General features: G+C 62.5%; 3 protein-coding genes across 11 annotated transcripts; 2 read left to right on the top strand and 1 right to left on the bottom strand.

Moving 5' to 3' along the window:
• Positions 1 to 572: 572 nt before the first annotated feature.
• On the bottom strand, positions 573 to 8305 carry RETSAT (retinol saturase). The gene is made up of 11 exons (XM_063358525.1): positions 7966 to 8305; positions 7236 to 7418; positions 6307 to 6548; positions 5499 to 5700; positions 4751 to 4948; positions 4533 to 4652; positions 3632 to 3770; positions 3349 to 3458; positions 2889 to 3055; positions 2360 to 2519; positions 573 to 1897 (listed from the first exon to the last, which is right to left on the bottom strand). Exons 1-11 carry the CDS (start codon positions 8153 to 8155, stop codon positions 1752 to 1754), a joined length of 1857 nt encoding a protein of 618 aa, XP_063214595.1. The 5' UTR covers positions 8156 to 8305; the 3' UTR covers positions 573 to 1751.
• ELMOD3 (ELMO domain containing 3) lies at positions 8287 to 17326 on the top strand. Of its 9 annotated transcripts, none has more exons than XR_010073998.1 (12): positions 9144 to 9296; positions 9453 to 9530; positions 9726 to 9795; positions 10125 to 10187; positions 10489 to 10628; positions 10801 to 10924; positions 11685 to 11807; positions 13977 to 14107; positions 14660 to 14736; positions 14878 to 15005; positions 15767 to 16122; positions 16235 to 17326. XR_010073998.1 is itself a non-coding variant. In XM_063358532.1 (11 exons), exons 2-11 carry the CDS (start codon positions 9456 to 9458, stop codon positions 15946 to 15948), a joined length of 1113 nt encoding a protein of 370 aa, XP_063214602.1. In that variant the 5' UTR covers positions 8287 to 8420; positions 9453 to 9455; the 3' UTR covers positions 15949 to 17326. The 9 variants fall into 9 exon arrangements, 6 of the variants coding, with proteins under 6 accessions (XP_063214602.1, XP_063214601.1, XP_063214599.1 ...); XR_010073997.1 differs by having other exon boundaries at positions 15767 to 16359; positions 16965 to 17326; XM_063358532.1 differs by lacking the exon at positions 9144 to 9296 and adding an exon at positions 8287 to 8420 and having other exon boundaries at positions 15767 to 17326.
• A 1042-nt stretch (positions 17327 to 18368) lies between these two features.
• On the top strand, positions 18369 to 19839 carry ADRA2B (adrenoceptor alpha 2B). Its single transcript, XM_063358621.1, has one exon. The coding sequence runs from the start codon at positions 18594 to 18596 to the stop codon at positions 19728 to 19730; it is 1137 nt and encodes a 378-aa protein (XP_063214691.1). The 5' UTR covers positions 18369 to 18593; the 3' UTR covers positions 19731 to 19839.
• Positions 19840 to 24872: the final 5033 nt, after the last annotated feature.

Raw genomic sequence — 24872 nt, 5'->3', positions numbered from 1 at the left:
GCCAGCGGCCATCGCTGGCTGCAGGAGGGCTGGGCTGGCACCGTCTGGCCCGGAGCTTATGGGGCATATATGGGGAGGGGAAATAAAAAAAGAGGAATTTTTTTCTCCAAGCGTTGGGGAGGGCTGGGGGATGGACACTCCTGCGTGGTGGGAAGCACCGGGAGCAGCCGGGGTGATTCCTCCCTGCCCTTCTCCGAGTCTTGGTTTCCCCCAAAAGCCAGGCAGCTCCTGCTCCCCATCGCTAGTCGCAGGGAAAAACCGCCCCTTCCAGCTTCCCCCGTGGGGCTTTTTGGCCAGTGTTGCTCATTGCCTGACCCTGCCCGCTCCCGGCCAGCCTTACCCCACTTGGGCTACCCAGTTACGGCACGTCTGCCATTATCCCTCCCCAAAAGCCGTCTGTGCTGGTGCAGGATGAGCCCCCAGCCAGACACTCCCCGGGAGGGGGTCTCAACTGCACCCCCCTCTCCCCTTCCTTTCCCAAACCCGCCGACCTGCAGTGCCAAAAAGCACCGTTCTCACCCCAGCCCTGCTGATCCCACATCACGAGGCGCAAATCACGAGATACTGCTTATTATTTCATTTATTCCTGGTCTCACGCGCTTCCCTTCCCATTCAGAGAGGGGCTTTGATCAGGTTCCCGAGCTTTTCCCGGCAGACAGAAAGGCTAGACTTGTTTTGTTGCTCAAAGGAGCGGGGTTTGCACCGTTGCATGTCTCCGGGCGATGCAGAGGGGTAGAGCAGCACCGAAATACCGGCGGCAGAGCACACCAGCCTGGCCACTACAAGGCAGGACTTCAGAAGCACTTTGCCACAGCTGGCAAAGCACCGTTGTTTTTAAGTAGCTTTGCTTAAATGAATCCACCTGCTCTTAAATAGCCTGGCTTAAGGTAATCCACCCTTCGCACCTGGCTGTGACGTGCCAGAAGCACCTGCTTATCCCACCACCCCGGTGACCGGGAGCAGCTCCTTCCCAAAGGACCGTGCGCGTGAGCCTCTCCCGGGCGCCTTCGTTAAAACGCGGCGATGGGGCTCGGGCTGGCATGACTCCCCCTTGCTTAAACGCAGCTGATGCCCGTCCGGCGGCTGGCAGGGGTTTGCCAAACCTGCCCGACGCTGCCTGGCCAAGCCCGTGCGTGGTCTCATCTCAGGGAGGTGCCACCTCTGTAGCCCCTGGGGCTGCCGAGTCCCACGTGGAGCTTCAGGAGCCCAACTGGGCACCAAAGCTGCCACCTCAACGGGGAAAATCATCCCTGGGGGGCTTGCTCCCTTGACCCAGCGGGTCTGGGGGCTGCAGGGGAAGGTTGAAGCTCTTCTGATGGCCCACACGGGTCTCAGACACCGGTGGGGATCGTGACCCTTGGGTGTCGCTGGTAGAATACGTTGGGTCTTGCCTTCTGGTGTGACCTGGGTTTTTTTGGGTTGCCTTGACTTCTCTCGTGGCCACTGTGCACGTGGCAGCTCTTGGAGCCCCTCTTCCTGGCACCGGGAGAAGGGGTTTGGCCTCCAAAGGGCGGTCAGGGATCAGCGCTGGCTTTTACTCAGGCGTTGCGGTGGAAGCAGGTGAGCTCTCAGTGGGTAATGTCTAAGGCAAGCTGGCTGGAAATTAGGAACGGCATCTTCCTGGGATGTAATCCTTTGGTTTTGCATTAGAGAGGATGCGCTATGGGCGATTGACAGCTGAAAAGAGGGCACCGGGGGTGATCTGGTGGGCTGGGGGGAAAGGGAGGTCCTGGCCCGCGGGATGGCAAGCGTTACTCCCTCTTCTTAGAGTTGGTGGCCTCCGTGCGCCTTTTCAGCTGCGCCACGTCAACGTAGAGATTGCGCTTGAGGACAGTGCTGGTGCAGATGAGGGCTCCTTGCAGGGCTCCCATGAAGCCCCCTACACACACATCCTGCCCTGGAAGAGAGCGGGAGGCGACGATGGTGGCGGCCGTGGTCCCCCCTGAATAGACCATGCTCTCCGTCCCCAGCTGACCACCAATGCTCTTCTGCACATCACCATCCCAAACATGCTCCCTACCTTCCAGCCGCCCCCATGCCATCCCTTGGGTTTGAACCCACAAAACCCCTCCCTGTTTGCACCCTTCCTTCTCCCCAGCAGGGAAAGGGCCTCATCCTGCCCAGCTACAATAAATCAGTGTTGGGCAGGGAAACCATGTCCAGGAGCTGGAAGAGGCACAGGCCCCTCCTCCTCCTCCTGTTGGGACCAGGCAGCTGCGTTTTGACGTGCTCCAGCAGCTCTCGCATCGCCCCGTGGCCCAGCAGTGGCTTGTCCCCATGTTTCATTGAAGGACTGAAGGTTTTTCCCCCCCATGCCCTGCTTGCCCAGAGGTGTCCTCATCTGAGAATGTGGTGGTACCTGTCAGGTAGAGGTTGGGGATGGCCGTCTGCGCCCTCATGGTGGCGATGGCTTCGGCTTGCATGCGGGCGATGCTGTGGTCCATGCCATAGATCTCCCCCTTGTGGCTGGCGATGTAGTGCTGGTTGGTGAGAGGCGTTCCCCCGGAGATGTACTCGATCTGGGGGGACAAGGGGACAACGTGGTCCGCGTGGGTTAGGCGTGGTGCTGTGGGGGGTCTCCTTGTGCTCCAGAAAGCTATTTTCTTGGGGGACGGGTTTGCTTGCAGACCCCTGGGTGGTGGTTCTGGCCGAGTTTAGTCCCAGAATGGTCCTTGAGGACCATCACAGAATCACAGAATGGTTCGGGTTGGAAGGGACCTTAAAGATCATCTGGTTCCATCATCCCCCCGCCTTGTACCATGCATGGTCAGGAGGCCAGTGGCAATGGGCTGGTGCCGTGCTGCCCACCTGGATTTCATGTCAAGCAGACCCAGACCCAGCTCCTACATTTGCAGGATGGAGGACCCCTGAACCCCGAGTTTTCTCACCCTGTCCTCGATGCGAGGGTAGAGCTTGAAGACAGCCTGCATGATGGCGTCTACAAAGGTCTTCTTCAACTCCTCGTAATCGTCTCCCCGCTTATTGACCTGCTTGTCCTTCCACTCCTCAAACCACTCGTATTTGGCAAAGGTCACGATGGCCATTGTGGATTTACCTGCAGCAGGACGAGGTTGGGGCCATTGTCCCTCTGCCCACCTTCACGCCACCATTTCGCTGCCGCAAACCCAACCCTCCCCGTGCAAACACCTGGGATGTCCCCAGGTCTTTGTGGTCCTGTATCCTTCATCCAGTTATCTTGAAGACCGCTTTCCACGAGCAACCTGCTCAGCAGCTTTCACCATGGCTATTTTAGGAGCAACTCCCCATTTGCTGTCATCAAACAAACCAAACCCCAGCAGGAGTTTTCAAGCCACTCCCAAACGCGCGTGGTTGGGCTTCAGCCATTACCTGGATGCCTCATTTCCCAGGTGGGGTCCTTGGCCGACGGGCAGGTGACAAACAGGAGAGGGATGTTCTTGGCGGCTTCTTCCCTGGAAGAGGTCAGGTAGCGATTCGCTCTGCAGAGAGATGCGAGGCTTTGAGGTGGGTTTGGGTGAAAACCTTTCCCTGAATATTTGTTATGGCTGAATGCCCATGCAGTGAGGAGAGCCAAGAGCATTTTCTGAGTCACCCCCCAGGAATTCATCTCTTTATGCTTAACGAAGCACACCTAAGGTGAAGCCAAACCTACATTTCATCCAGGTCATTTCCTGGGTACATGAAGTAGTTGGTGGCCTCCAGCCCCAGCTCTTCCCTTGAGCCGTTAAGACCCACGAAGACGGTGAAACTCCCTTCGCCGTGTGCCGCTATGCGAAGCTGAGACTGGATCTCTGCAATAAGGAGGGAAGAAGGGGAAAATTAGTATTTTCAGGGATCCTCAGCTATGGAGAAGTGGTTTCTCCCAGAAGCAGCCCCACTCATATCTTCATTGCTCCCCTGTTGACTTGTCAAACGGACTTCACGGAATGACGGAATTTATCCCAAAACGTCCCATGTGCGCCCAGGGGGTGGTTCGGCAGCTCCTGCGGACTGTAAGGAAGGCAGCGACGCTGCCATTTCCTACAGGGGATGGTTTAGGGGACCCGCAGCTGGAGCTTTTGCTGTATTTAATGACCTCCTTGGATTCAAATGTGCTCCTGCTCCGCAAACGTGGAGTGGTTGTAGACCAGGGCCGTATCATTGCGCAGAAAGCTTCCACCCAACCGCATCCCCCTTCCCGCCCAACCGTGCCCACTTCCACCCAACCATGCTCCTTCCAAAGCAGCAAGAAGATTTTGTGGCAGCGCTACACCCAACTCTAAGCAGATGTTTCACCAACTTTCACAAGTTTTGGGGCACTACGCTGCGGTTTTTAGGGAAACCGAGCAGCAAGGCCCAGCTTTGCCAATGGTATGGTCGGGTTTGGCAAATTAATTTAGGCTTGATTAAAAACCCTGCGAAGAAATGTATGGCCAGGGATGGTGTTCTGAATGCCACGGAACGAATGACAGGGTTTTGTCTAAGAAATAATTAATTATAAAGGAGCCGCTTTCTGATGTGGCTTGCGGGGACTAATGCCGTAGCCCCAAAGAAACCCAACGCCGCTGTTTTACCAGGCAGTGCCTGCGCCTCCGCCGGCAGGAGCCGTTCGTATGTGTTGAAGATCCCGGCGTCCGAAATGATGACGGGAGCGAAGATGTTCACCACATCTTGGCCTTTCTTGACGCTCACGCCTGGAAGGGAAAGGCGAGGTGGGGAGGAACGGCGCCCGTGAAAAGCCCTGCGGTGGCAGGGAGCAGCCGCGTGTGCCCCGTCCCATGCCAGCGCTCACCGCAGGCTTTGCCCTGCGAGTCCAGCAGGATCCTCTGCACCGGTGCCTTTCCCAGCACGTTGCCTCCGGTTTTCCGGATTACGGGGATGGTGTGGAAGGCGATTTCCCCGGCTCCCCCTTTGGGGTACCACGCGCCGTGGAGGAAGTGGTTCACCAGGATGCTGTGCATGGTGAAGCTGGCTTTGGAGGGGACCACACCTGAAAAAAAAAAAGGGGCCGTTTGTGCCAAAACGTGCGTTTGTGGCTTTTCCTGAAGTTTTTAGGACAAGGAGTGCCCTGTCCTCGGCTGGATGCGGTGCTGTAAGGCAGGACGGAAGGGTCGTCGGTACCCGGAGGAGCCGGGAGGATGCCGGGCGTGGGTGGTCCCGGCAGCTCTTTGGTACTCGGGCTGCACCGGGCGAGTCGTGGGGGCTGGGAGTGAATCCTGGGGGCGGGTGGGAGGGGTACGGCAGGGCCGGGGCGGTGGGTGCCAGCGAGGGGGGACGTTCCCTGGCGTAGGAGCGATGCTGCCGCGTCGCAGAGCCCAAGGAGGCGGAGGGACAGGGATGAAGGGGGACATGGGGACAAGCGGCCACTGGCCCGGGGCCGAGGGTGCTGGCAGAGCACCCCTGTGTACCGCCTCCCTTGCCCCCAACCCGCAACAGCCACGAAAGCGAGAGAATAAAGGCTTTTCTTGGGTGGTTGTTTAATTTTTTTTTTTTGCCTCTAAAGGGTTTAACGCCACCTCCGGAGGCTCCTGCCCACTTACCGTAGGTGGGGAAGATGTAGCTGAAGACGGCGCGGAGCTCGGGGTCGGCGGTGAGACCTTCCACCACCTCCTTCAGGCTGCGGGAAGCCAACCGGCAGAAGGCGCTGAGCCGGGGCAGGAGCCCCGAGCGGCACAGCGCGGCGACCAGCGCCCGCGGCAGCATCTTCAGGATCCCCACCAGCAGCATCCCTCGGCCCACGCTCTGCGGGGGGGGACGCACTCCGTGAGCACCCGCCGCCGGGAGGGCGGACAGCCCCGGGGTGGGCCCGAGAGATGGTCGAAAGCAGCTTTTTTTCCCCTTAAACTCACTCCCGGGGAGCGGGAAAGGGGTGGCAGCGTCTTCAGTGCCGCATCCTGGGGAGCCGTGGGCAAGGGGAGGGCTTGGCCCCCACCCCATCCCCCCCCCTCCAAGAAAAACCCTCCCCTCTGGTGGGGGCCCCCAATCTTTGCATAATAAATGTTAATTTATCCCGGTTTGATAATCATTGCGATCGCCCCACCGGCTGGGAGGTCCCACAGCATCATCCCCCGGCACCTGGGGGGGGGATGTCGGGGCTCCCCAGCACATCCAGGAGCATCCGCTGGGAAGCGGGGTTAAAGCTCCGGGTGCGACGGCGTTTTTTTGAGGCCGAAAAGGGAGATTTTTTTGACGTGTTTCCCACCACTTTTGGTGCGGGTTGTGCAAGGCCGTTATTCCTTGCAGTCGCCCAGTGTCCGGGTGTCGGGGCGGGGAGTTTTCCCTCCCTGCGGAGGGGCCAGAGCCATAAAAAAATTAATCCCGGGGGGGCGAAGGCGAAGCCTCCTCTACCTTCACCAGCCGCTCGAACTCATCAATCGCGGCCTCCTCGCCGGGAAACTGCTCCTTCAAGGCTCGGAAATATTCCTTCTCCCCGCCATAGATGCGGTAGGTCCTGCCGCGGCCGGGCTCCCCCAAAACCACGGTGTCGTAGGCGGCCGGCAGCCGAGCCCACTGCAGCTGCCCTTCCGTCAGCTGATCCACCACGAAACGCATGACGGAGCCCTCCTGCATCTGCCCCACATAGTGAATACCTGCAAGAAAGACTCCATGTTTATTTGGGGGGTTTCTTCCCTTTATTTTTACACCCCATCGCGTACCCCTGGGATGCGCAGGACCCCCCGTGTGGAGGGGAAAGGGAAAAGCTGAGAAACATCCACACCCCCCCTCCCCGCCCTTCCCGGGGCAAAGGGAAAACCAAGCGCCTGCTGCCGGGATTTTAAGGAGCTTTTGGGAATTTTGTTACACATTGATGTTTTGCCTTTCTCCATCGTGTCAATAATTAATCGTGCCCAGCTCAAGGGATGAAGGGACGGACAGAGCTGGACTTTGTCTTGCTGGACGGAGTTTGCTGAGGGAAACATGCCCTGAGGTGACATCCCCCGAACACGGAATTCTGTAGGGGCTGAGATGGGTACAGAGAATTTCATTGGATCTGAGCTGGATTAGGGGGAATTTTACAGGGCTTTGGTGTTTTTCCAAGACAGCACCTCATCCTTTGGCAGGAGGATTTGGGGCGAGGGAGGCTGTGTGATATCATGCAGAAAAAGCGCTTGTATAACGCGGGGCGGGTGCTGTGGACGCCCACGCCAGGTCCCCGCCGGTGTTTTGGGGGCGATTCCCACCACGGGCACCCCCCAGATCCCCCCACCCTGCAGCTGAGCCCCCCCCCCAAGGATCTCAGGGGGGATTCGGGAGCCCAAAGGTGGAGGGGGCCGTACCGGTGTCGAACTCAAAGCCCTTCTCGGTGAAGGTGTGGCAGCAGCCCCCCAGCTTGCCATGCTGCTCCAGCACCAGCACCCGCTTGCCCGCCTTGGCCAGCAGCGCTGCGGCCGCCAGGCCCCCAATGCCGCTGCCCACCACGATGGCGTCCAGCCCCGCGGGGACTTTGTCTGCTGAGAAAACTGGAGAAAGGGGGGGGGAAGGGGAGGGCATCCTCAGCGGGGGGCATGGGGCACCCCCCGAGCGGGCGCATGGTACCTGCGGTGACCCTGAAACCTTGCAGGGGGGTGTGATGCCACCCTGGGGGGTGACGCTGCCCCAGGAGGTGATGCCACCTCGCTGGGCGATGCCACACCAGGGGAAGACGCCACCCCGGGGGTGATGCCACCCTGGGGGGTTCATACAGCCCCGGGGGCAATGCCACCCCCAGGGGGTTAATGCCGCTCCAGGGGGTGCTGCCACCTCACCAGGCAGTGCCACACCGGGGAGGTGATGCCAATCGGGGGGTCCTACAGCCCCGGGGGGGATGCTGTTCTTGGGGGAGATGCCGCCCCGGGGGGTGATGCCACCTCACCGGGCGACGCCACGCCGGGGGGAGATGCTGTGCCAGCGAGTGATGCCACCGCGCTGGGCGATGCCACCCGGGGGGGGGTTAATGCCACCCCGGTGGGCGATGTCCCCCCGGCGGGGGCAGGGGCGGGGGGCTCCCGGGGGGGCAGAGCCCCGTACCTGTCTTGACGACCGTCCTGCGGGCAGCCTTGTCGGTGACCAGCGGGGCCGGGGGGCGACGGGCGTCGGCGGCGAAGGGGCTGGGGCCGCCCCCCGCGACCCGCAGCAGCCGGAGCAGGAGGAGGAGGAGGAGGAGAAGGAGGACGAGGAGGAGAAGGAGGAGGAGGAATAGCAGCTCATACAGCCACATGGCGCCCAGCCCGACTGCCGGTGCCGACCAGCGGCTCCGCTCCGCCCCGCCCGAACGGGCGGCACCGGGGGGGCGGGAGCGGGCCTGGGAGGGACACGGGGGGACACCGGGGCTGGGGGCCGGCACTGGGCGCTGGGGGTTGGTACCGAGCACCGGGAACCGCTACTGGGCGCTGAGAGCTGCTACTGGAAGCTGGTACCGGCCACTGGGAGGTGACACCGGCTACTGGGAGATGACACGAGGCACTGGGAGATGACACCTGGAGGTGACACGGAGCGCTGGGAGATGACACTGGCGGGTGACATCGGGTACTGGGAGATGGCACCGGGCGCTGGGAGCTGGCACCGAGCACTGGGAGGGGACACTGGGCAGTGGGAACTGGTATGGAGCACTGGGAGCCGGCACTGGGAGCTGGTATGGAGTACTGGGAGGTGACAGAGGGCACTGGGAGCTGGCACCGGGCACTGGGAGCTGGCACCGAGCACTGGGAACCGGTACCGGCCCCTGGGAGGTGGCGCTGGGAGCTGGTATGGAGCGCTGGGAGTTGATGGTGGACACTGGGAGCCGGCACTGGGAGCTAGTATGGAGTACTGGGAGGTGACAGAGGGCACTGGGATCTGGCACTTGGCACTGGGAGCTGGCACCGAGCACTGGGAGGTGACACTGGGCAGTGGGGACTGGTATGGAGCACTGTGAGGTGATGAGGAGCACTGGGAGCCGGCACTGGGAGCTGGTATGGAGTACTGGGAGGTGACAGAGGGCACTGGGAACTGGCACTGGGCACTGGGAGCTGGCACTGGGCACTGGGAGCTGGCACCGAGCACTGGGAACCGGTACCGGCCCCTGGGAAGTGGCGCTGGGAGCTGGTACGGAGCGCTGGGAGTTGATGGTGGACACTGGGAGCCGGCACTGGGAGCAGGTACCGGGCACTGTCCCCGCTGCCCGCCCCGACTGCGTTACGCGTCGTTTGACCCTCCCGCGCCGCCGTCCTCCCCCGCGGTGCATGCCGGGCGCTGTAGTGCCGTGCGGGAGGGGGGCGGACTACATCTCCCGGCGTGCACCGCGGCCGCGCCTGCGCACTGCGGAGCCGGCGGCGACGGGCGGGCGGGGAGGTCTCGCCGCCGCTTCCGGTGGGCGCGGGGTGAGAGGGCGGCGGGGGTTGATGGCGGGGTACCGGGGGCCGCGGGGAGACCCTGAGGGGTGTCTTCCCCCCCCCGGGGCCACCCGGCCCCGCCGCCTGAGGTTCCGCCGCGGCCCCCGCCGGTGGGGGGCGGGGAGGCCGCGTTCTTCCCCGCAGGGCATGAGCGGAGGCGCCGGGGGCTCGGAGCGGCGCGAGGAGCGGCAGCGATTCCCCCCGCCCGGCAAGTCCCGCCCCGTGCGTGTCCGGCCCGCGCCCTGCCCCTCCCGAGCGGGCTGAGCCGCTCGCCCGCCCGCCCGGGCCCGGGCAGAGGAGGGGGGTGGCTCCCTGAGGGAAGAGCTCGGGGTTTTGGGGTCCCCGCCCTGCGGAGCCGTTGGGTTTTGGGGTCTCTTCGGGGGACTGATGGCTGTGTCTCTCTCTGTCCCCGCTCAGATCTCGGCTCTGAGGCAGAACGGCCTCCTGCAGGCTCTGGTGCGGGAAGCGGGGCAGCCGGCGGGCGCTGGTGAGCTTTTCTCTGCGTCCCTCCTATTGATCCCGGTGTCTCCCGGTGGGGAAACGCCCGGGGAGCTCGAAGGGAGCCCGGGGAACTCAGCGTTGGTCTCACGGACAAAGCTTCCAGGCTCCGGCCTGGCGAAGCCTTTGCCTTGCTTTGTCCCACGCTTGCCAAGGAGGAACCTCGCGGGGTCTCAGGGATGCTCCAGTCAGGGATTTTCCCTACAGAAGGGCAAATCCTGCCCTGACTTGTCCTGAGGGGAAGGGAGCGAAGAGCCCTCCACACCCCTCCAGGTCTCCCAGCCAGCCCTAACCTCCAGTGTGCCTTTCTTTTGGCAGAGATCAGTGAGGAGCTGCGGCGAGCCCAGGAGGAATGGGAGGCTGTGGAAGAGATCCAGTCAGGTACGGCCCAGAGAGCAGGAGCAGGGGGCCATGCAGCTGGGGGGCATTTTTTTTTGTGGGGGGAGAGCTGGGGAAAGTGCTGAAGGTCTGGAGGGAGAGGGAGGGGGCAGGAAACCCGCTGCCTTCCCCCAGCTCCCCAGGTCTTCGCCTTCCTGCCCTGATGGAAGCTGGGAGCGAGCTCCCTGCACCAGAATGGCCGTTCTGGCCTGAGGTGGGAACTCGTTTTGGCTCCGGGAAGCCGGAGCAGAGGGACAAGGCCTCGTGCTGGGGGGGGCTAACGCCATTCTCTGCCTCCCTGCAGGGCTCTGGGGGACGTTGGCCAGTGCCGCACCCCCGATCTCCTTCAATGAAGCACTGCAGTACTTCCAGACAGCCGACCTCTCCGAGTGCAGGGTACGGGCAGGGCCCTGCGCTCTGGCCCTCTCTCGGGGGGTAGTTTTAGTAAGTAGGTGAGGCGGGAGAAGCACGGCACTCCCCTCTTTCCCTTCCACCTTCCCTCAGCTTGGCTCTTTGTGTGATTCTGTCCCTCCTGGCTCGCCCGTGGGTTTTTCCTCTGCCCGATTGCCGGAGGGACTGGCCCTCACCGTGTCTTTGCGTGTTTTCTCCTCTACAGAAGAAGGTCCAGGCGACGGTGCGCAGGCAAGGCCTGGCTGCTCTGGTTCACTTCCTCTTCGGCCCTCCCCGGCTCCAGCCGCAACTGCAGGGAGAGCGGGAGCTGGCTCTGGCCATGGCGCAGTGTGAGTGTTCCCCTCCGTGCGAGCCACTGGCCTGGCCAGCATCACCTTTATCGTCACAGCTTCGTGGCAAGCAACTCGAGGCGGGCCAGGGCTGTAGTGGGGTCTCTGCCCCTTTGTCCCATGGCAGCCACTTATCTCAGAGGATGTGTCACCATCTCCTTTGCTGCAGACGTGCTCACTTTTGGGGAGGAGCGATGGATTTCCCCATACCTCCCTGTGGTGCCACAGTAGGTGTTCCACGTGTACACCTTGACATGGCACCAGGTGGGTGCTCCACGGCCCCGCAGCCCTTCCCGCTCCTTGTTTTGTGACCAAAACAAACAAGACCTGAGTCCTCCCGGTGCCTTGGCGCGGTGTGTGTCATGTCTGGCTGTCCTGTGGTGGATTGCACACGCTGAACACATGGAAAGTCCTTGCCTGGCTTTGGTGGTGGTTCCCCAGCCAGCGCTACTTCAGCCAGCAAAACTTCATGTGATGCTAGAATTACTAATTACCCCCACGCTCGTGCAACATGCGGTTGTATTATTTTTGTTTCTGCACCTCTAAGAGATTTTCCTCTCTTTCCCTTCCCCCCAGCAGGATAAATGCAGCCAGGACATTCTCCTTGTCACCATAAGCCATTCTCGGCTGCGGGATTCCATTCCAGCCAGACTCTGGCTTTACTGTGCAGTGGGTGGTGGCTTCTTCCCCCACCGTGTCTCTGTGCTGGCGCTTGAGGCCAGCGGGGCGGGGATGCTGAGGGGTGTTTTCTCTCCCCCAGGTGGTTTGGATGATAACGAGAGGGTGCACATGAGAATCCTGCAGACCATTTACAAGAAGCTGACCCGCTCCAGGCTGGGCTGCCCACGCTACGGGGCGCATTGGGAAGAGCTCGGCTTTCAAGGTAGGGCAGGGGGAGAGAGACCTCTGGGGCAAACCTTTGCCAAGAGGGATCCTGCTGGTCCCATTCCCTGCTCCGGAGGTGGGATCCAGAGGCAGCGCAAAGGGTTTGGTCCTCATTCCCTCTCCCGCCACATAGCCGCTGCTGTTTCATAGAGTCATTGAGGCTGGAAAAGACCCTTAAGATCATTGACTCCAACCGTTAACGCAGCGCTGCCAAGCCCGCCACTAACCCACGTCCCTCAGCGCCGCGTCTGCCCGCCTTTTAAATCCCTCCAGGGATGGCAACTCCACCACTCCCCTGGGCAGCCTCTTCCAATGCGTGACAACCCTTTCCATGAGGAATGTTTCCCTAATATCCAATCTAACCTTCCCCTGGCGCAACTTGGGGCCGTCCCCTCTTGTCCTATTCAGCTCCCTCAGCCACTTCTCACCAGACTCGTGCTCCCGACCCCTCACCAGCTCCGTTGCCCTTCTCTGGACACGCTCCAGCGCCTCGATGTCTGTGTTGGAGTGGCGAGCCCAAAATTGAACACGATGTTTGAGGTGGGGCCTCAGATCAACACTCGCCCCCCTCAACTTGGTGGGGCCTGCAGACTCACCGAGGGTGCGCCTGAGCCCCTCACCCTGATCGTCGATTCCGATGTTACAGAACTGGCCCCGATCCTGAGCCCTGGTGTTGCAGCAGATCTGTCGCTGCCCTAGCCAGATGTCACGACCAGTGCAACATCTGGACTGGCTGGCCAGACAACACCAATACCTGCTGCCACGGTTGCCCGTGTCCAGCTGGCGCAGCGTAACCACTTTGCCCAGGCCATTAATGCTCTTCATTAGCAAGCAATCTCTGCGGCTAATGAGCCGTCTCTGGAGATGTTTATAATCTTCGTTTATTAACGAAGCGCAGGTCAGGGCTCTGTCACTAAGGTTGCGTCGCAGGTTGCTTTCAGCCTCGGCTGTGGGAGAAAAACAGCGTGATTAAAGCTGTCACGAGCGGCCGCACAGGAGTTTTCAGGCTGGTTGACTTGTGAGTTAAATAGGCCGGGTTTTAATAAAGCCTAAAACCCTTGACAGGAGGGGAATGGCTCCCGCTCCTCCATCCTGACGCGTACACGACTGGTTTTAAGTGTTAGTTTAGCAGCGAAATGTGCCCCGGGGTGGGTAGAACTTAAAACTACTCATTCATAAAATCACAGAATGGTTCGAGTTGGAAGGGACCTTAAAGGCCACCCAGTGGCACCCCCTGCCCTGGGCAGGGACACCTCCCACCAGCCCAGGTTGCACCAAGCCCCGGCCAACCTGGCCTTGAACCCCTCCAGGGATGGGGCAGCCACAGCTGCTCTGGGCAACCTGGGCCAGGGGCTCACCACCCTCACAGCAAACAATTTCCTCCTAATATCTAATTAAATCTCCCCTCTGTCAGTGTAAAACCCTTCCCCCTCGTCCCATGGCTCCCCTCCCTGCTCCAGAGTCCCTCCCCAGCTTTCCTGGAGCCCCTTGAGGGACTGGAAGGGGCTCCAAGGTCTCCCCGGAGCCTTCTCTTCTCCAGGCTGAACCCCCCCAGCTCTCTCAGCCTGTCCCCACAGCAGAGGGGCTCCAGCCCTCCCAGCATCTCCAGGGCCTCCTCTGGCCCCGCTCCAACAGCTCCGTGTCCTCCCGATGTCCCCAGCACTGGAGGCAGCGCTGCAGAGGGGTCTCCCCCGAGCGGAGGAGAGGGGCAGAATCCCCCCCTCACCCCCCTGCCCACGCTGCTGGGGACGCAGCCCAGGCTGCGGGGGGGGTTTCTGGGCTGCCAGCACACGTTGCCGGCTCGTGTTGAGCTTCTTGCCCACCAACACCCCCAAGTCCTTCCCCTCAGGGCCGCTCTCCAGCCGTTCTCGGCCCAACCTGTACTTGTGCTGGGGATTGCCCCGGCCCATCCCTGGAGAAGGTGTGGGAATGGGTGCGCGGGGAGGAGAGCGAGGGCTCGTTAATATACGCATGAAAGAGGCTACAGCACCCATTTGGCTCCGCTTAGGGAAGTTCCCCAAAAGCTTTCCCTCAGGATGTGGCTTCCTGGGGTTCCTCCGCTCTTGAAATGCGGTGACAGGGTATAAGCAGCCCGTGGAAGCGCAGAGGTGACCGGAGAGAAGCTCTGGGCTGTCCCTCGCTTCACCGGGCTGTTCCGCCCTTCCAGGTGCGGATCCCGGGACTGACCTGCGCGGGACGGGGATGCTGGGCCTGATGCAGTTGCTCTACTTCGTCATGGACGCTCAGACGCTGCCACTAGCTCACGAGATTTTCAAGCTATCCCGGCATGAAACCCAGGCACGTCCTTCCCGCTTCTTCGCTTGCTCCCTGCAGTGGTTCCCCTGCTCGGGGAAAGGGAAGCACGAAAAACTTCCCTTCAGCATAAGGGCTTGATTTTTCTTTCGCTGCTTGATCCCCCTCGCGCTGGGGAAGGGAGGAAGGCGGTCCCCAAAGAGCTGCTCAAAGGTCGGAACCAAACTCCAGGCGTTGGCTTTGTGCTGGGAATGAGGTTTTTAGCGTCCTGATGGAGATCAGGGATTTGCTACTAGGATCCTGGGTTGGAGGTGGAATTTGTGCAGGTTAAAAGGGCCGGAGAAGCGGGTGAAGGGCAGTGCAGTGTGAAAACGGGAGTGAGCGGAGCCTTTCTCCTGAAATTTGGCATTTTACTCCTGGATGTGGTCGGGTTTAAGCCTACATATAAGCTCAGCTTGACCCACCGTGCCCCGCTAAGCCCGTATCCGTAGTACCGTTATCCTGCCATGTGGACCCCCCGGGTTCGGGGCTGCAGGGATGCAGAGTAACAAGGCGGGAGGTGGTGTCCAGGCTGCCGTGACGCTCGGTCTCTTGCAGAATTTCCCCTTCTGCATCATGTCCGTGAACATCACCCGCATCGTCATCCAGGCCCTGAGGGAGGAATGTCTCTCCAGGTGAGATCCGGAGCGACCGACAGCCCTGGAGCTGGGCTGGATGAAATTCTGGTGGGTTTGGGGTCTCAAACGGAGTCCACGGCTGGTTCCCTGGAGTGGGGGTCGCTCCCCGGCAGCTGAGCCCGTCTCTGCCCCTTCCAGGGAGTGCAACCGCCGGCAGCAGGTCATCGCCGTGCTGAACGACCTGTACGCGGCGGCCTTCCTGCAGCTCTACCGCCTCTGGAAGTGGCAGCACAAGACCATCGCTGACTCCGGTTTCCTCCTCAAGGGTTTGTTTCCCCGCGCTTTCCCTTCCTTTCCCAGCCGAGGACAATAACCCCAGGCCCAGAGGAGAAATCTGGTGTGTTCTCAGCCCATCCATCTCCTGCTGAGCCCAACCCCAAGGGCTTAACGCCCAGAAAGCCCCAATCGTTCATCGTTTAACCTTCGCACCAAGACTTTCAACGATCCAAGTGCCGTGCGGGGCAGGTTTTTTTTTCCACCGTTTTGCATCTCAAATCTTAAAAACGAGCACCCGTGGAAGCACCCGGTGAGTCCAGCGGGCTGCCGTGTCCCGGTGGCTCGAGGTGGGTGACAAACAGGGACGTTTCTGGCTGCCCCGTGCGGTTGCGTAAGCCCTGTTTGTAGCACAGGGTGTAAGCGGAGTCGCTTTTCTCAGCGAGCACTAAATTGCCCAGCCGGGTTATTTACTCCAGGGGAGACTGATGTCAGCAGAGCCGCTCGCCGCGCCGCGCTAATGGCTCCCTCTGAAAGCGGGGTCCAGCTGTCGCCGTCGGGCTCTGCTTTCATCCCCCTTCCCTGGGCTTTCCCTCCCGGTGGGATCACGGGGAGCTCTGGCCGATGCCGGGGGGTTCGGTGAGGAGCTCTTTGCGCTCTTTCATCCCAAGCAAAACGTAATCGTGCCCTTTCCCAAGGGGATTTTACCAGAAATAATACACAGGTCGAAACCTTATCCTGGGAGCGCGCTGCGTCCCCGACGCCGTCCCCGCCTTGCTCTCTGTCCTCACACGTTTCCCTCTGACCTCTCCAGAGCTGGAGTTCTCTGCCAAAAAGAAGCCGAAGCAACTCCTGAAGTCCCTGGAGGCCTACGTGAACCGTGGCCCTGCGGCCGACGGCCTCCTGCGCCCGTCCCCTGCCCCTGGCGACGAGATGGACTTCACTGGTGTTTGCGACCCGCGGGTTGAGCTGGAAGGAGAAGCCCGGCTGATCTGACGGGGAGGGAGACGTGCTGCGGGGAGCTCCGCTTGCCGCTCGGCTCCCAGGGAACGCCCGGGAAGGGCCGTCAAGGCCGAGGTGGTAGCCAGAGAGCGATGGGAGGTGGCCGCTGCCCTGAGAAGGGTCTGGGACTGAGCTGAGAGTGGTTTGGAGCCTGGGATGCCGCCGAGGGTAGATTTTTTTTTTTGCCCTAAATCCCCAGAAAAGTTGTCCTGGTCCTTCCCTGCGGTGCCGGCACTGCTGGGTGCTGCGGGAGCGATCCGTGGGATTCACCCCTCTCCAGGCAAGAATCCTATGGAGCGGAGGAGGCAAACGTGGGTTTTTTGAGCTGCAGACCTCAGGCTTGGGCTGGTCCGTCTGTCTCTCTCGAATCCGTGGCCCTGTCTGCCTTTACCCCGGACAGGAAAGGTTAGTGATGCTCCAGGCGGAGCTGGAGCTCAGTGACGGGGCTCCCAAATGGAATCATGGCTCCGTCGGCAGCCGGGAGGGTGTAAAACCCCTGGCTTCGGGCTGCAGCACCTCGGTGCGGGGTAAGAGCATGAGCAGAGTCGTCATCGTCCCCGCCAACAAAGCTGGGGCAGGGCAGGTTTGGGGAGCCCCCCCTGAACTCCCCCGGGGCACTAGTGGTGCGGCAGCACCTAAATAGGTCATTAAAGGGAGGAAAAAGTGCTTTTCCCGGTGTTAGCGATGACTTTTGGCCTTGGATTTGGATCTGGTTTGTGCGGCTGGGTGAAGGGGGGGGTTTGTGCTGGTGGGGGAGAGTGGGGAAGGGCGAAGCAGGGTCTGCCCGGCCCCTGGGAGGCCGATTTGGGGCTCAGTGGTGGAAAACCTGCTCCAGAGGAGAGAAACCAGGGTGGGATCCTGCCGCGCGGCGCCGGGAGCACTGAGAAGGGGAGGAAAAATCCCTGCCAGCCTCCGCCTCTGCGGGAGCAGCTGCTTGGGATCAGGGAAACCTGGGTTTAGAGGAGACCAGGCTTTGGCTCGCAGGTTCCCGAGGTGCCGTTTCCCAACAGGCTCCCTCCTTCCCGGCCCTCCCTGCCTCAGTTTCCCCCTTGGTGAAATCCGAATCGCCGCCCAGGGACAAGCTGGGAGCAGCAGCGGGTGCTCCGTGCCTGACGCCAGCCTCCAGTAGGGGCTTACAAATGATCCTAAAGCATCTTCAGCCCACAAAATAGTGTGTGTGGGGGACAAAGCACCTGGATCTGGAGATAAAAAGGTGTGTTTGAACAGGAGAGGTGGGGAGCCGGTGGGATAACGGAGCGGTTCGTCGCCGACAGCTGCCGGGTGCTGTTATCCTCCTGGAACGGCGATTGCTTTCCCAGCAGCGGGGTGGAAAATGCGTCCCCCAGCTGAAAAAAAACCCAACAAACTAATAAATGGGCAAAAAGGAGCCTGGTGTTGGGTTTTTTTTTCTCTCCTAATCCTGAATCCCTCTGTGAGTCGGCTGGAGGAGGGGGGGAGACGGGGCTGAAAAGCACCGTGGGGGTGATGTGGGGGGATGAGGGGCGCGGGGAGGTGGTGAAACGGGGAGCGGGGACGGGGATCTGGGGAGGGATGAGGTGCTGGGGGGGACACGGGTACTGTGGGGGGGATGTGGGTGCTGGGAGGGATGGGGGTGTGGGGTAGGGATGTGAGTACTGGGAAGGATGGGGGTGCTGAGGGAGGGAGGGAGGGATGGGGGTGCCAGGGAGGACACGGGGAGGGACGTGGAGGTCTGGGGGGATGTGGGTGCTGGAGAGGGGATGGAGGTGCCAGGGCAGGGGCACCCGAACCAGAGGCGGATGTGGGTCCCAGGGAGGGAAGGGGGGTCCCAGGGAGGGAGGGAGGGAGGTGGGTGCCGGGGAGGGGATGCAGGTACCAGGGAGGGATGTGGAGGTCGGGGAGGATGCGGGTGCCGGGGAAGGGACGCGGGTACCAGGGAGGGATGGGGGGGCCGGGGGGAAACAGAGGTGCTGGGGAAGGGACGCGGGTGCCAGAGGAGGGGGGGGGATGCGGGTGCTGGGGGGAGGATGTCGGTGCCGGCAAAGGGATGCAGGTACCAGGGAGGGAGGTTGGTGCGGGGGAAGGAGCCGGGGGGGGGGTCGCAGGGAGGGCGGGATGCGGGTGCCAGGAAAGGGAACGTGGGGAGCGGGGAGGGGATGCGGGGGTCGGGGGGGGATGTGAGTGCCGGGGGAGGATGGAGGTGCCGGGGAGGGATTTGGGGAGCGGGGAGGGGATGCGGGGCCGGGAGCCGCGGCGGGGAGGCAGGGGAGCTCGGAGGGGAGCTCGGAGCGGAGCCCGTCGCCGCCCGTTTCCCCCCCCCCCCCCAACGGTGCCGCCCGGTTCCGCCCCGGGGGCGGTGGCTCAGCCCCCCCCCAACACCCCCCGCGTCCGCTTAAAACCCCGCGGAGGCGGCGCCCGGCAGCGCAGAGACCGGCGGCACCGACGGACACCGGGCACCGGCAGGGACGGGGAGGGGGCGGCGGGCACCGGGCACCGGGCACCGACGGGAAGGGGGCAGCGGGAGCGGGGACGGCGGGGCAGGGCGCAGGCAGGGCGCAGGCAGGGCAGGCAGCATGGGAGGGGACACCGTCGTCCCCCAGCACCCCGCGGCCTCGTCCCCCCGCAGCCCCGGGCAGCGCTGAGCGCCGGCGGCCGGACCCATGGCGGGCCCCCAGGGCGGGTACTCGGTGCAGGCCACCGCCGCCATCGCCGCCGCCATCACCTTCCTGGTGCTCTTCACCATCGCGGGCAACGTGCTGGTGATCATGGCCGTGCTGAGCAGCCGCTCGCTGCGGGCCCCCCAGAACCTCTTCCTGGTGTCGCTGGCGGCCGCCGACATTTTGGTGGCCACCCTCATCATCCCCTTCTCCTTGGCCAACGAGCTGCTGGGCTACTGGTACTTCGAGAAGACGTGGTGTGAGATCTACCTGGCTTTGGACGTACTCTTCTGCACCTCCTCCATCGTCCACCTCTGCGCCATCAGCCTGGACCGGTACTGGTCAGTCACCCGCGCCATCGAGTACAACGCCAAGCGGACGCCGCGGCGCATCAAGTGCAGCATCGTCATCGTCTGGACCATCGCGGCCATCATCTCCCTCCCGCCCTTGATCTACAAGGGGGAGAAGAAGGCGGCGGCGGGGGGGCGGCCGCAGTGCAAGCTCAACGAGGAGGCCTGGTACGTCCTCTCCTCCAGCGTCGGCTCCTTCTTTGCCCCGTGTCTCATCATGATCCTCGTCTACCTGCGCATCTACCTGATCGCCAAGCGCCGCTCCCGCCCCGCTGACACCAAACCGGGCTCGGGGCCACCCAACGTCACCCCCCTGACCGCCAGGGACCCCCCGGGGCCCTGCCCGCCAGCCGACAGGACCTCGCTGCTCAGCCCCGAGGAGCTCCCGGCGTCCCCCAGCCCCCGGGCAGGGACGTCCCCGCCGGCCGGGGATCGCCCCAGGGACACCTTGGCCACCGGGACGGGGCGGGTGGTGCTGGCCCGTGGGCCGCCGGCTCTGAACCCGTGGCGAAGGAAGACTCAGCTCAACCGGGAGAAACGGTTCACCTTCGTCTTGGCCGTGGTCATCGGCGTCTTCGTCCTCTGCTGGTTCCCCTTCTTCTTCCTCTACAGCCTGGGCGCGCTCTGTCCCCACCGCTGCAAGGTCCCCGATGGCGTCTTCCAGTTCTTCTTCTGGATCGGGTACTGCAACAGCTCCCTCAACCCCGTCATCTACACCGTCTTCAACCAGGACTTCCGCAGGGCCTTCCGCCGCCTCCTCTGCCGCCGCCGCGCCCCGACGCCCTGGTGAGGGGCTCTGACCCCCATCTTCCTCCTCCCCTGGTCGCACTCGCTGCCCACAGCACCCCCGGGGTTTGGGTGCCCCCAAAGTGACGATGGGGTCCCCTGTCCCCTTCTCTCCCCGCATTTCCCACGGGGATGGCTGGGGGGGGGGGGGGCGGGGGGCATGTGCCACTACCCCTGTCCCCAAGCCCGGTGGCATCCCGGCAGCCGCCCCCACATCCAAAGCGGCGCCGCGGCCTTTTAACAATAAAAGATATTTTGTAATAAGAAAAAACCGTTATTTTTTATCAAGGGGGGGGGGTGGGCTGAGGGGTGTTTGTGTCCCCCCCGCGGCCCCAGGGGACTGTTGGGGACAGGGGCAGTGGCCCGTGACGGCCGGCAGCGGGAGGAATGTTTGCTGGCGGAGCAGGAACACGATGTCTGGTGGGGGGGGGGGGTGGTTATTTATGGCAGCGCCCGGGAAGGAAGAAATAATGATAATTCAAGGGAAAAAAAAGATAATACAAAAAATCCCCAAAGTATAAATCTCTGCAGCTGCCACCACCGGCCCTGGGGACGTTCACCCCCGCGGGGGGACAGGGACAGAGTGCGGCCTCCGGGGGCCCCCGCTGGGGTGGGGGTTCGCGGGTGTCTCGTATAGGGTTGTGCTGCCCAGCCGGGGTGAGGGCGATGCGTGTCGGGGGCTGCGGGGGGGGGGTTGTGGCCTGTGACCCACACCAACGTGACCCACACCACGGTATCACGACCCGGCCGGGTGTAACCGTGGGTCGCAGCGGTGCATCGTGACCCACGCTGCTGTATGACGGCGTATCGCGCCCCAGACCCACAGCAGGGTATCGCGACCCACGCTGCTGTGCTGTGACTCACGACAGCCCGTTGTGACCCACAGAGGTGTGTTGTGACTCACCCTGCTGTACCCTGACCCACGGCGTGCAGCGACCCGCACCGGGGTATCGTGACCCACACTGGTGCCTCGGGACACATGATGGTGCACGGTGCCCCACACCAGTATATGGTGCCCCACGCCAGCACACAGTGCCCCACACCAGTGCACTACGCCTCACGCTGGTGCCCCATCCCCATCGCCGGTGCCCCCCGGCGCCGGGGGGACGTCGCCCCTCTGCAGTGGCCCCATCTCCTCACCCCACGGTGGGACTTCACCCCGTCCCCCGCCGCCGGCCGAGCCCTCGGGCAGCCCGTTCCCAGCCCGGCGGGGCCAGCGGCCGCTGGGAGGATGCTGGGGGTGGGAGAGGTCGTGCGAACGGGGCCGGGGCCGTGGGGCTGCGCACGCCGAGCCTATGGCCCCCCGCCAGCCCGGCCCCCGGCGGCCAGACCCGCTCCTGACCCCCGGCACCGCGTCCCGTAGTGGCTCCTCTGCCCCACGGCTGCGCCCGCGTCGGCTGCTTCGCACCCCACAGCGTGGGGCGAGGTGTGAGGCCGGTGGGGTCTCATTGGGTGTGGGGGTGCGGGTCTGGGCACGGTCCTGTGGGTCTGGGCATGGTCTTGTGGCGCTGGATGTGGCCCTGTGGGGCTGAGCATGGTCCTATGAGGCTGGGCTGTCCTGTGGGGCTGGGCATGGGGCTGGGGGTCTGAGCACGGTCATGTGGGGCTGGGAATGGTTATATGGGGCTGGACATGGTCCCGTGGGTCTGTGTAAAGTCCCACAGGTGTCCAACCATGGTCCCATGGGGCCTGTCCCCAGCAGGACCCGCGACCCCCCCCCAACCCTCCAGCGCTGCCGGCTCTGCCCCCCCGACCCTCTCCCCCCACTGATCCCCCCAAAACAGCCCGCGGGTTGCCATGGTGGTATCTTAATCCAACACCACCCCCACCCCCACCCCACCCCCATTGTCGCCCCCCAGGACAATTGCCATCCCCTCGTTAGTGCTGGGGAAGCGTCGGGAGGGAGGGGTTAATTAAGACAAACTATTAATTGCCGAGGTCTGGTTTTCAGCCGATGCGGCGAGGTGTGATGAGTTCTTGCCAGGGCTCAGCCTACTTCTGCCAGGGCTTGCCCCTGGTGCAGGGCTTTTAATTAATACTGGTTAATTATGTGATAAAATATCATAATAATACAATAGACTTGCCCAAAACCTCAGCGTCGGTGCCCGGGACGATCCCTTCCCGCGATCTTTTATTTTATTTTTAGGGTTTTGACAAAATTTGGCCACTTTTGCTGGCGGAGGAACGTCAGGCGTGAAGGTGGCGGCGGGGCGGGGGAGGGAGGGGGGGAAGGAATTATTTCTTGACAGGGGAAAAATGCACATTCCCATTCAAATATTTAAAAATAAGGTGCTGGGAGCGGCCGCAAAAGCTTTTTATTTGTATTTGGGTTTAACGGCAGAGCAATAAAAGCCGGGGAAGGGAAGACGCGGTAACCATAGCCACGGCGGCAGCCCGTTTACGCTTAAAACATTTCAAAATTTAAAATTAAAAAAAAAAACAAAAAACCAAAAAAAAACCAAAAAAAAAATGGGCCAGGTCTTCCCTTTTCGGTGCTGTTGCAGAGGGTCTCTGGGTGGTGCGGCGTGAAGATGCTTCGCTGTGACTGGGGGTCCCCCAGAAAGCCAGAAAAAAAAACAGGAAAAAAGGGGAGAAAAAGCCAGAAAAATTGCGAAGGGGCCCGTTTTCGGCGAAGACGGGCTCGGGGCAGGCAGGATCCGGCCAAAAAGCCCCCCTGCCCACATTTCTCCCCCCCTACAATCTCCCCAAGCCCCACCAGTACCTCAGCAGCCTTCCCCCCTCTCCCTCCTCTTCCCTTCCCAGTAAATAAGTTTTTTTTTCTTTTTTTTCTTACGTTTTTCCTTTTTTTCTCATCTTCCCCCCCCACCTTTTTTCTTGTCTTTTCTTTTCCTTTCTTTTCTTTTTTTTTTCCCCCCCTTATTATTTCCCTGCCGGAGGACGATTAAGGGATAAAAGCTCTCAGCTGCACTTAAAGGCAGATTAAAGGGGGAGGGAAAGTGTCAGCCCTGGCAGGTGAAAAACGTTGCCTTTTTTGGGGTGTTTTCAGGCAGATTCATCCCATTTGGGCTCCCTCGGTTCCTTGCTGTCTCCTGGAGTTTTTTGAGGTCTGGGGCTGGGGGGGGGGAGGTGGCTCTGAGGGTGACAGGGACGGGGACGAAGGGTAGGGACTGGGGCGGTGGTGGGACGCTGGTGGGGCTGGTGTTCCTTGGGATGATGGGGGACGGGGGCGGTAGGGACCTGGGGTGGAGGCTGGTGGCCCTGGGGGGACCAAGGATGGGGGTAGGACACCGTGGTGGGGCTGATGTTCTTTGGGCTGATGGGGACAAGGGATGGAGGCTGATGGGGACAAGGGATGGAGGCTGATGGCCCTGGGGACCGTGGAGACCTGAGATGGGGACCAGGAACGGGGTGGGGCTGGTGTCTTTGGGGGTGGTGGGGACCCGGGATGGTGAAGAACTGTGGGATGGAGAACTGTGTCCAGTTCTGGGCTCCCTGGTTCCAGAGGGACAGGGAACTGCTGGGGAGGGGACAGCAAAGGGCCACCAAGAGGATGAGGAGACTGGAACATCTCTCTGATGAGGAAAAGCTGAGGGATTTGGGTCTTTTTAGTCTGGAAAAAAGACGGCTGGGGAGGGACCTTATCAACACTTATAAATACTTCAAGGGGGGGTGTCAGGAGGACGGGGCCAGGCTCTTCTCAGTGGTGCCCGGGGACAGGACAAGGGGTAACGGGCACAAACTTGACCATGGGAAGTTCCATCTCAAGATGAGGAGGAACTTCTTTGCTGTGAGGGTGGCAGAGCCCTGGCACAGGCTGCCCAGAGAGGTGGGGGAGTCTCCGTCTCTGGAGACATCCCAAACCCGCCTGGAGGTGTCCCTGTGCCACCTGCTCTGGGTGACCCTGCTCTGGCAGGGGGTTGGACTGGGTGATCTCCGGAGGTCCCTTCCGACCCCTGCCACTCTGTGATTCTGGGATAGGGACCAGGGATGGGGAGCTGATGGTGCTGGGGATGTTGAGGACCTGGCATGGGATTAATGTCACCAAGAGTGACCAGGACCTGGGACCCTGTGATGGTGCTGAGAGAGATGGCCCCAAGGGTGATGAGGACCTGGGGAGGGGCTGGGACCCCATCATGGAGCTGGGGCTGATGTCCCCAGAGGTGACGGGGACCTGGGCTGGTGATGGAGACCAAGGATGGGGGGGCTGATGGGGACATGGAATGGGATCCCACAGTGGGGATGGGGCCGGGGGGACCAGGTACAGGGGCCTGATGTCCCTGGGGGTGTTGGGGACCTGGTTTGGGGGTAGGACACCGCGGTGGGGCTGGGGTTGGTGTTCCTGGGGGCGATGGGGCTTGGGATAGGGAGCAGGGATGAGGGGCTGGTGTTCCTAGGGGTGCTGGGGACCTGGGACTGGATCCTGTGGTGGGGCTGGGGCTGATGTTCCTTCGGGTGATGGGGACCAGGCATGGGGGGGCTGATGTCCCTGAGGGTGACGGGGTCTTGGGCTGGGGCTGCCGTCCCCAAAGGTGGCGGGGACGTGGGGGGGGGGGGGGGCGGGTAGGACCCTGTGGACTTATGTCCCCGAGGGCAAAGGGGCTTGGAACGGGGACCAAGGATGGGGGGCTGGTGTCCCCGGGGGACTGCGGTGGGACCCCATGGTGTTCCCGGGGCTGAGCGCCCTGAGCGTGTCAGGGGCCTGGGCCGGGATCCCGCGGTGGGGCTGCCGCCGGTGTCCCCGGGGGTGTGGGGCACCGCCATGGGGGACCCGGGGGGCGACAGGGGTGGGGGGCAGGGCCGGGGGGGCGGCCATGCCCGGGCTGGGCTGGGCTGGGCTGGGCTGGGCCGGGCTGCCCCTGGGCCGGGGGCGGAGCGGGCGGCGCGGCCGGGCCTGCGGTGGGTGAGAGCGGGGCCGGGGGGGGTGGGCCGGGGACCCGCAGGCCCCGTGGGGCGGTGGGGCCTGTTACCCCCCAGCCCGGGCCGTGTGGGGCCTGGCCGGGTGTTACCGCCCTCACCTGCGGCGTGTGCGGGGCCCATGTGGGGCGTGTTGCCCCCCCCCCCCGGGGCTCTACAGGGGCTGTGGGGTGGGATGTGCAACCTCCCCCGGGCCCTATGGGGTGTGTGGGGCCCATGTGGGTGCTGCTGTCCTCCCCCACCCCGAGCCCCTCTGGGGTGGTGGGGCCTG

The sequence above is a fragment of the Chroicocephalus ridibundus genome, chromosome 23 (assembly GCF_963924245.1).
Source record: "Chroicocephalus ridibundus chromosome 23, bChrRid1.1, whole genome shotgun sequence".
Classification (NCBI taxonomy): domain Eukaryota; kingdom Metazoa; phylum Chordata; class Aves; order Charadriiformes; family Laridae; genus Chroicocephalus; species Chroicocephalus ridibundus.
Note: the sequence above shows the minus strand (reverse complement) of the source record. Positions and strands in the feature narration are given on the sequence as shown.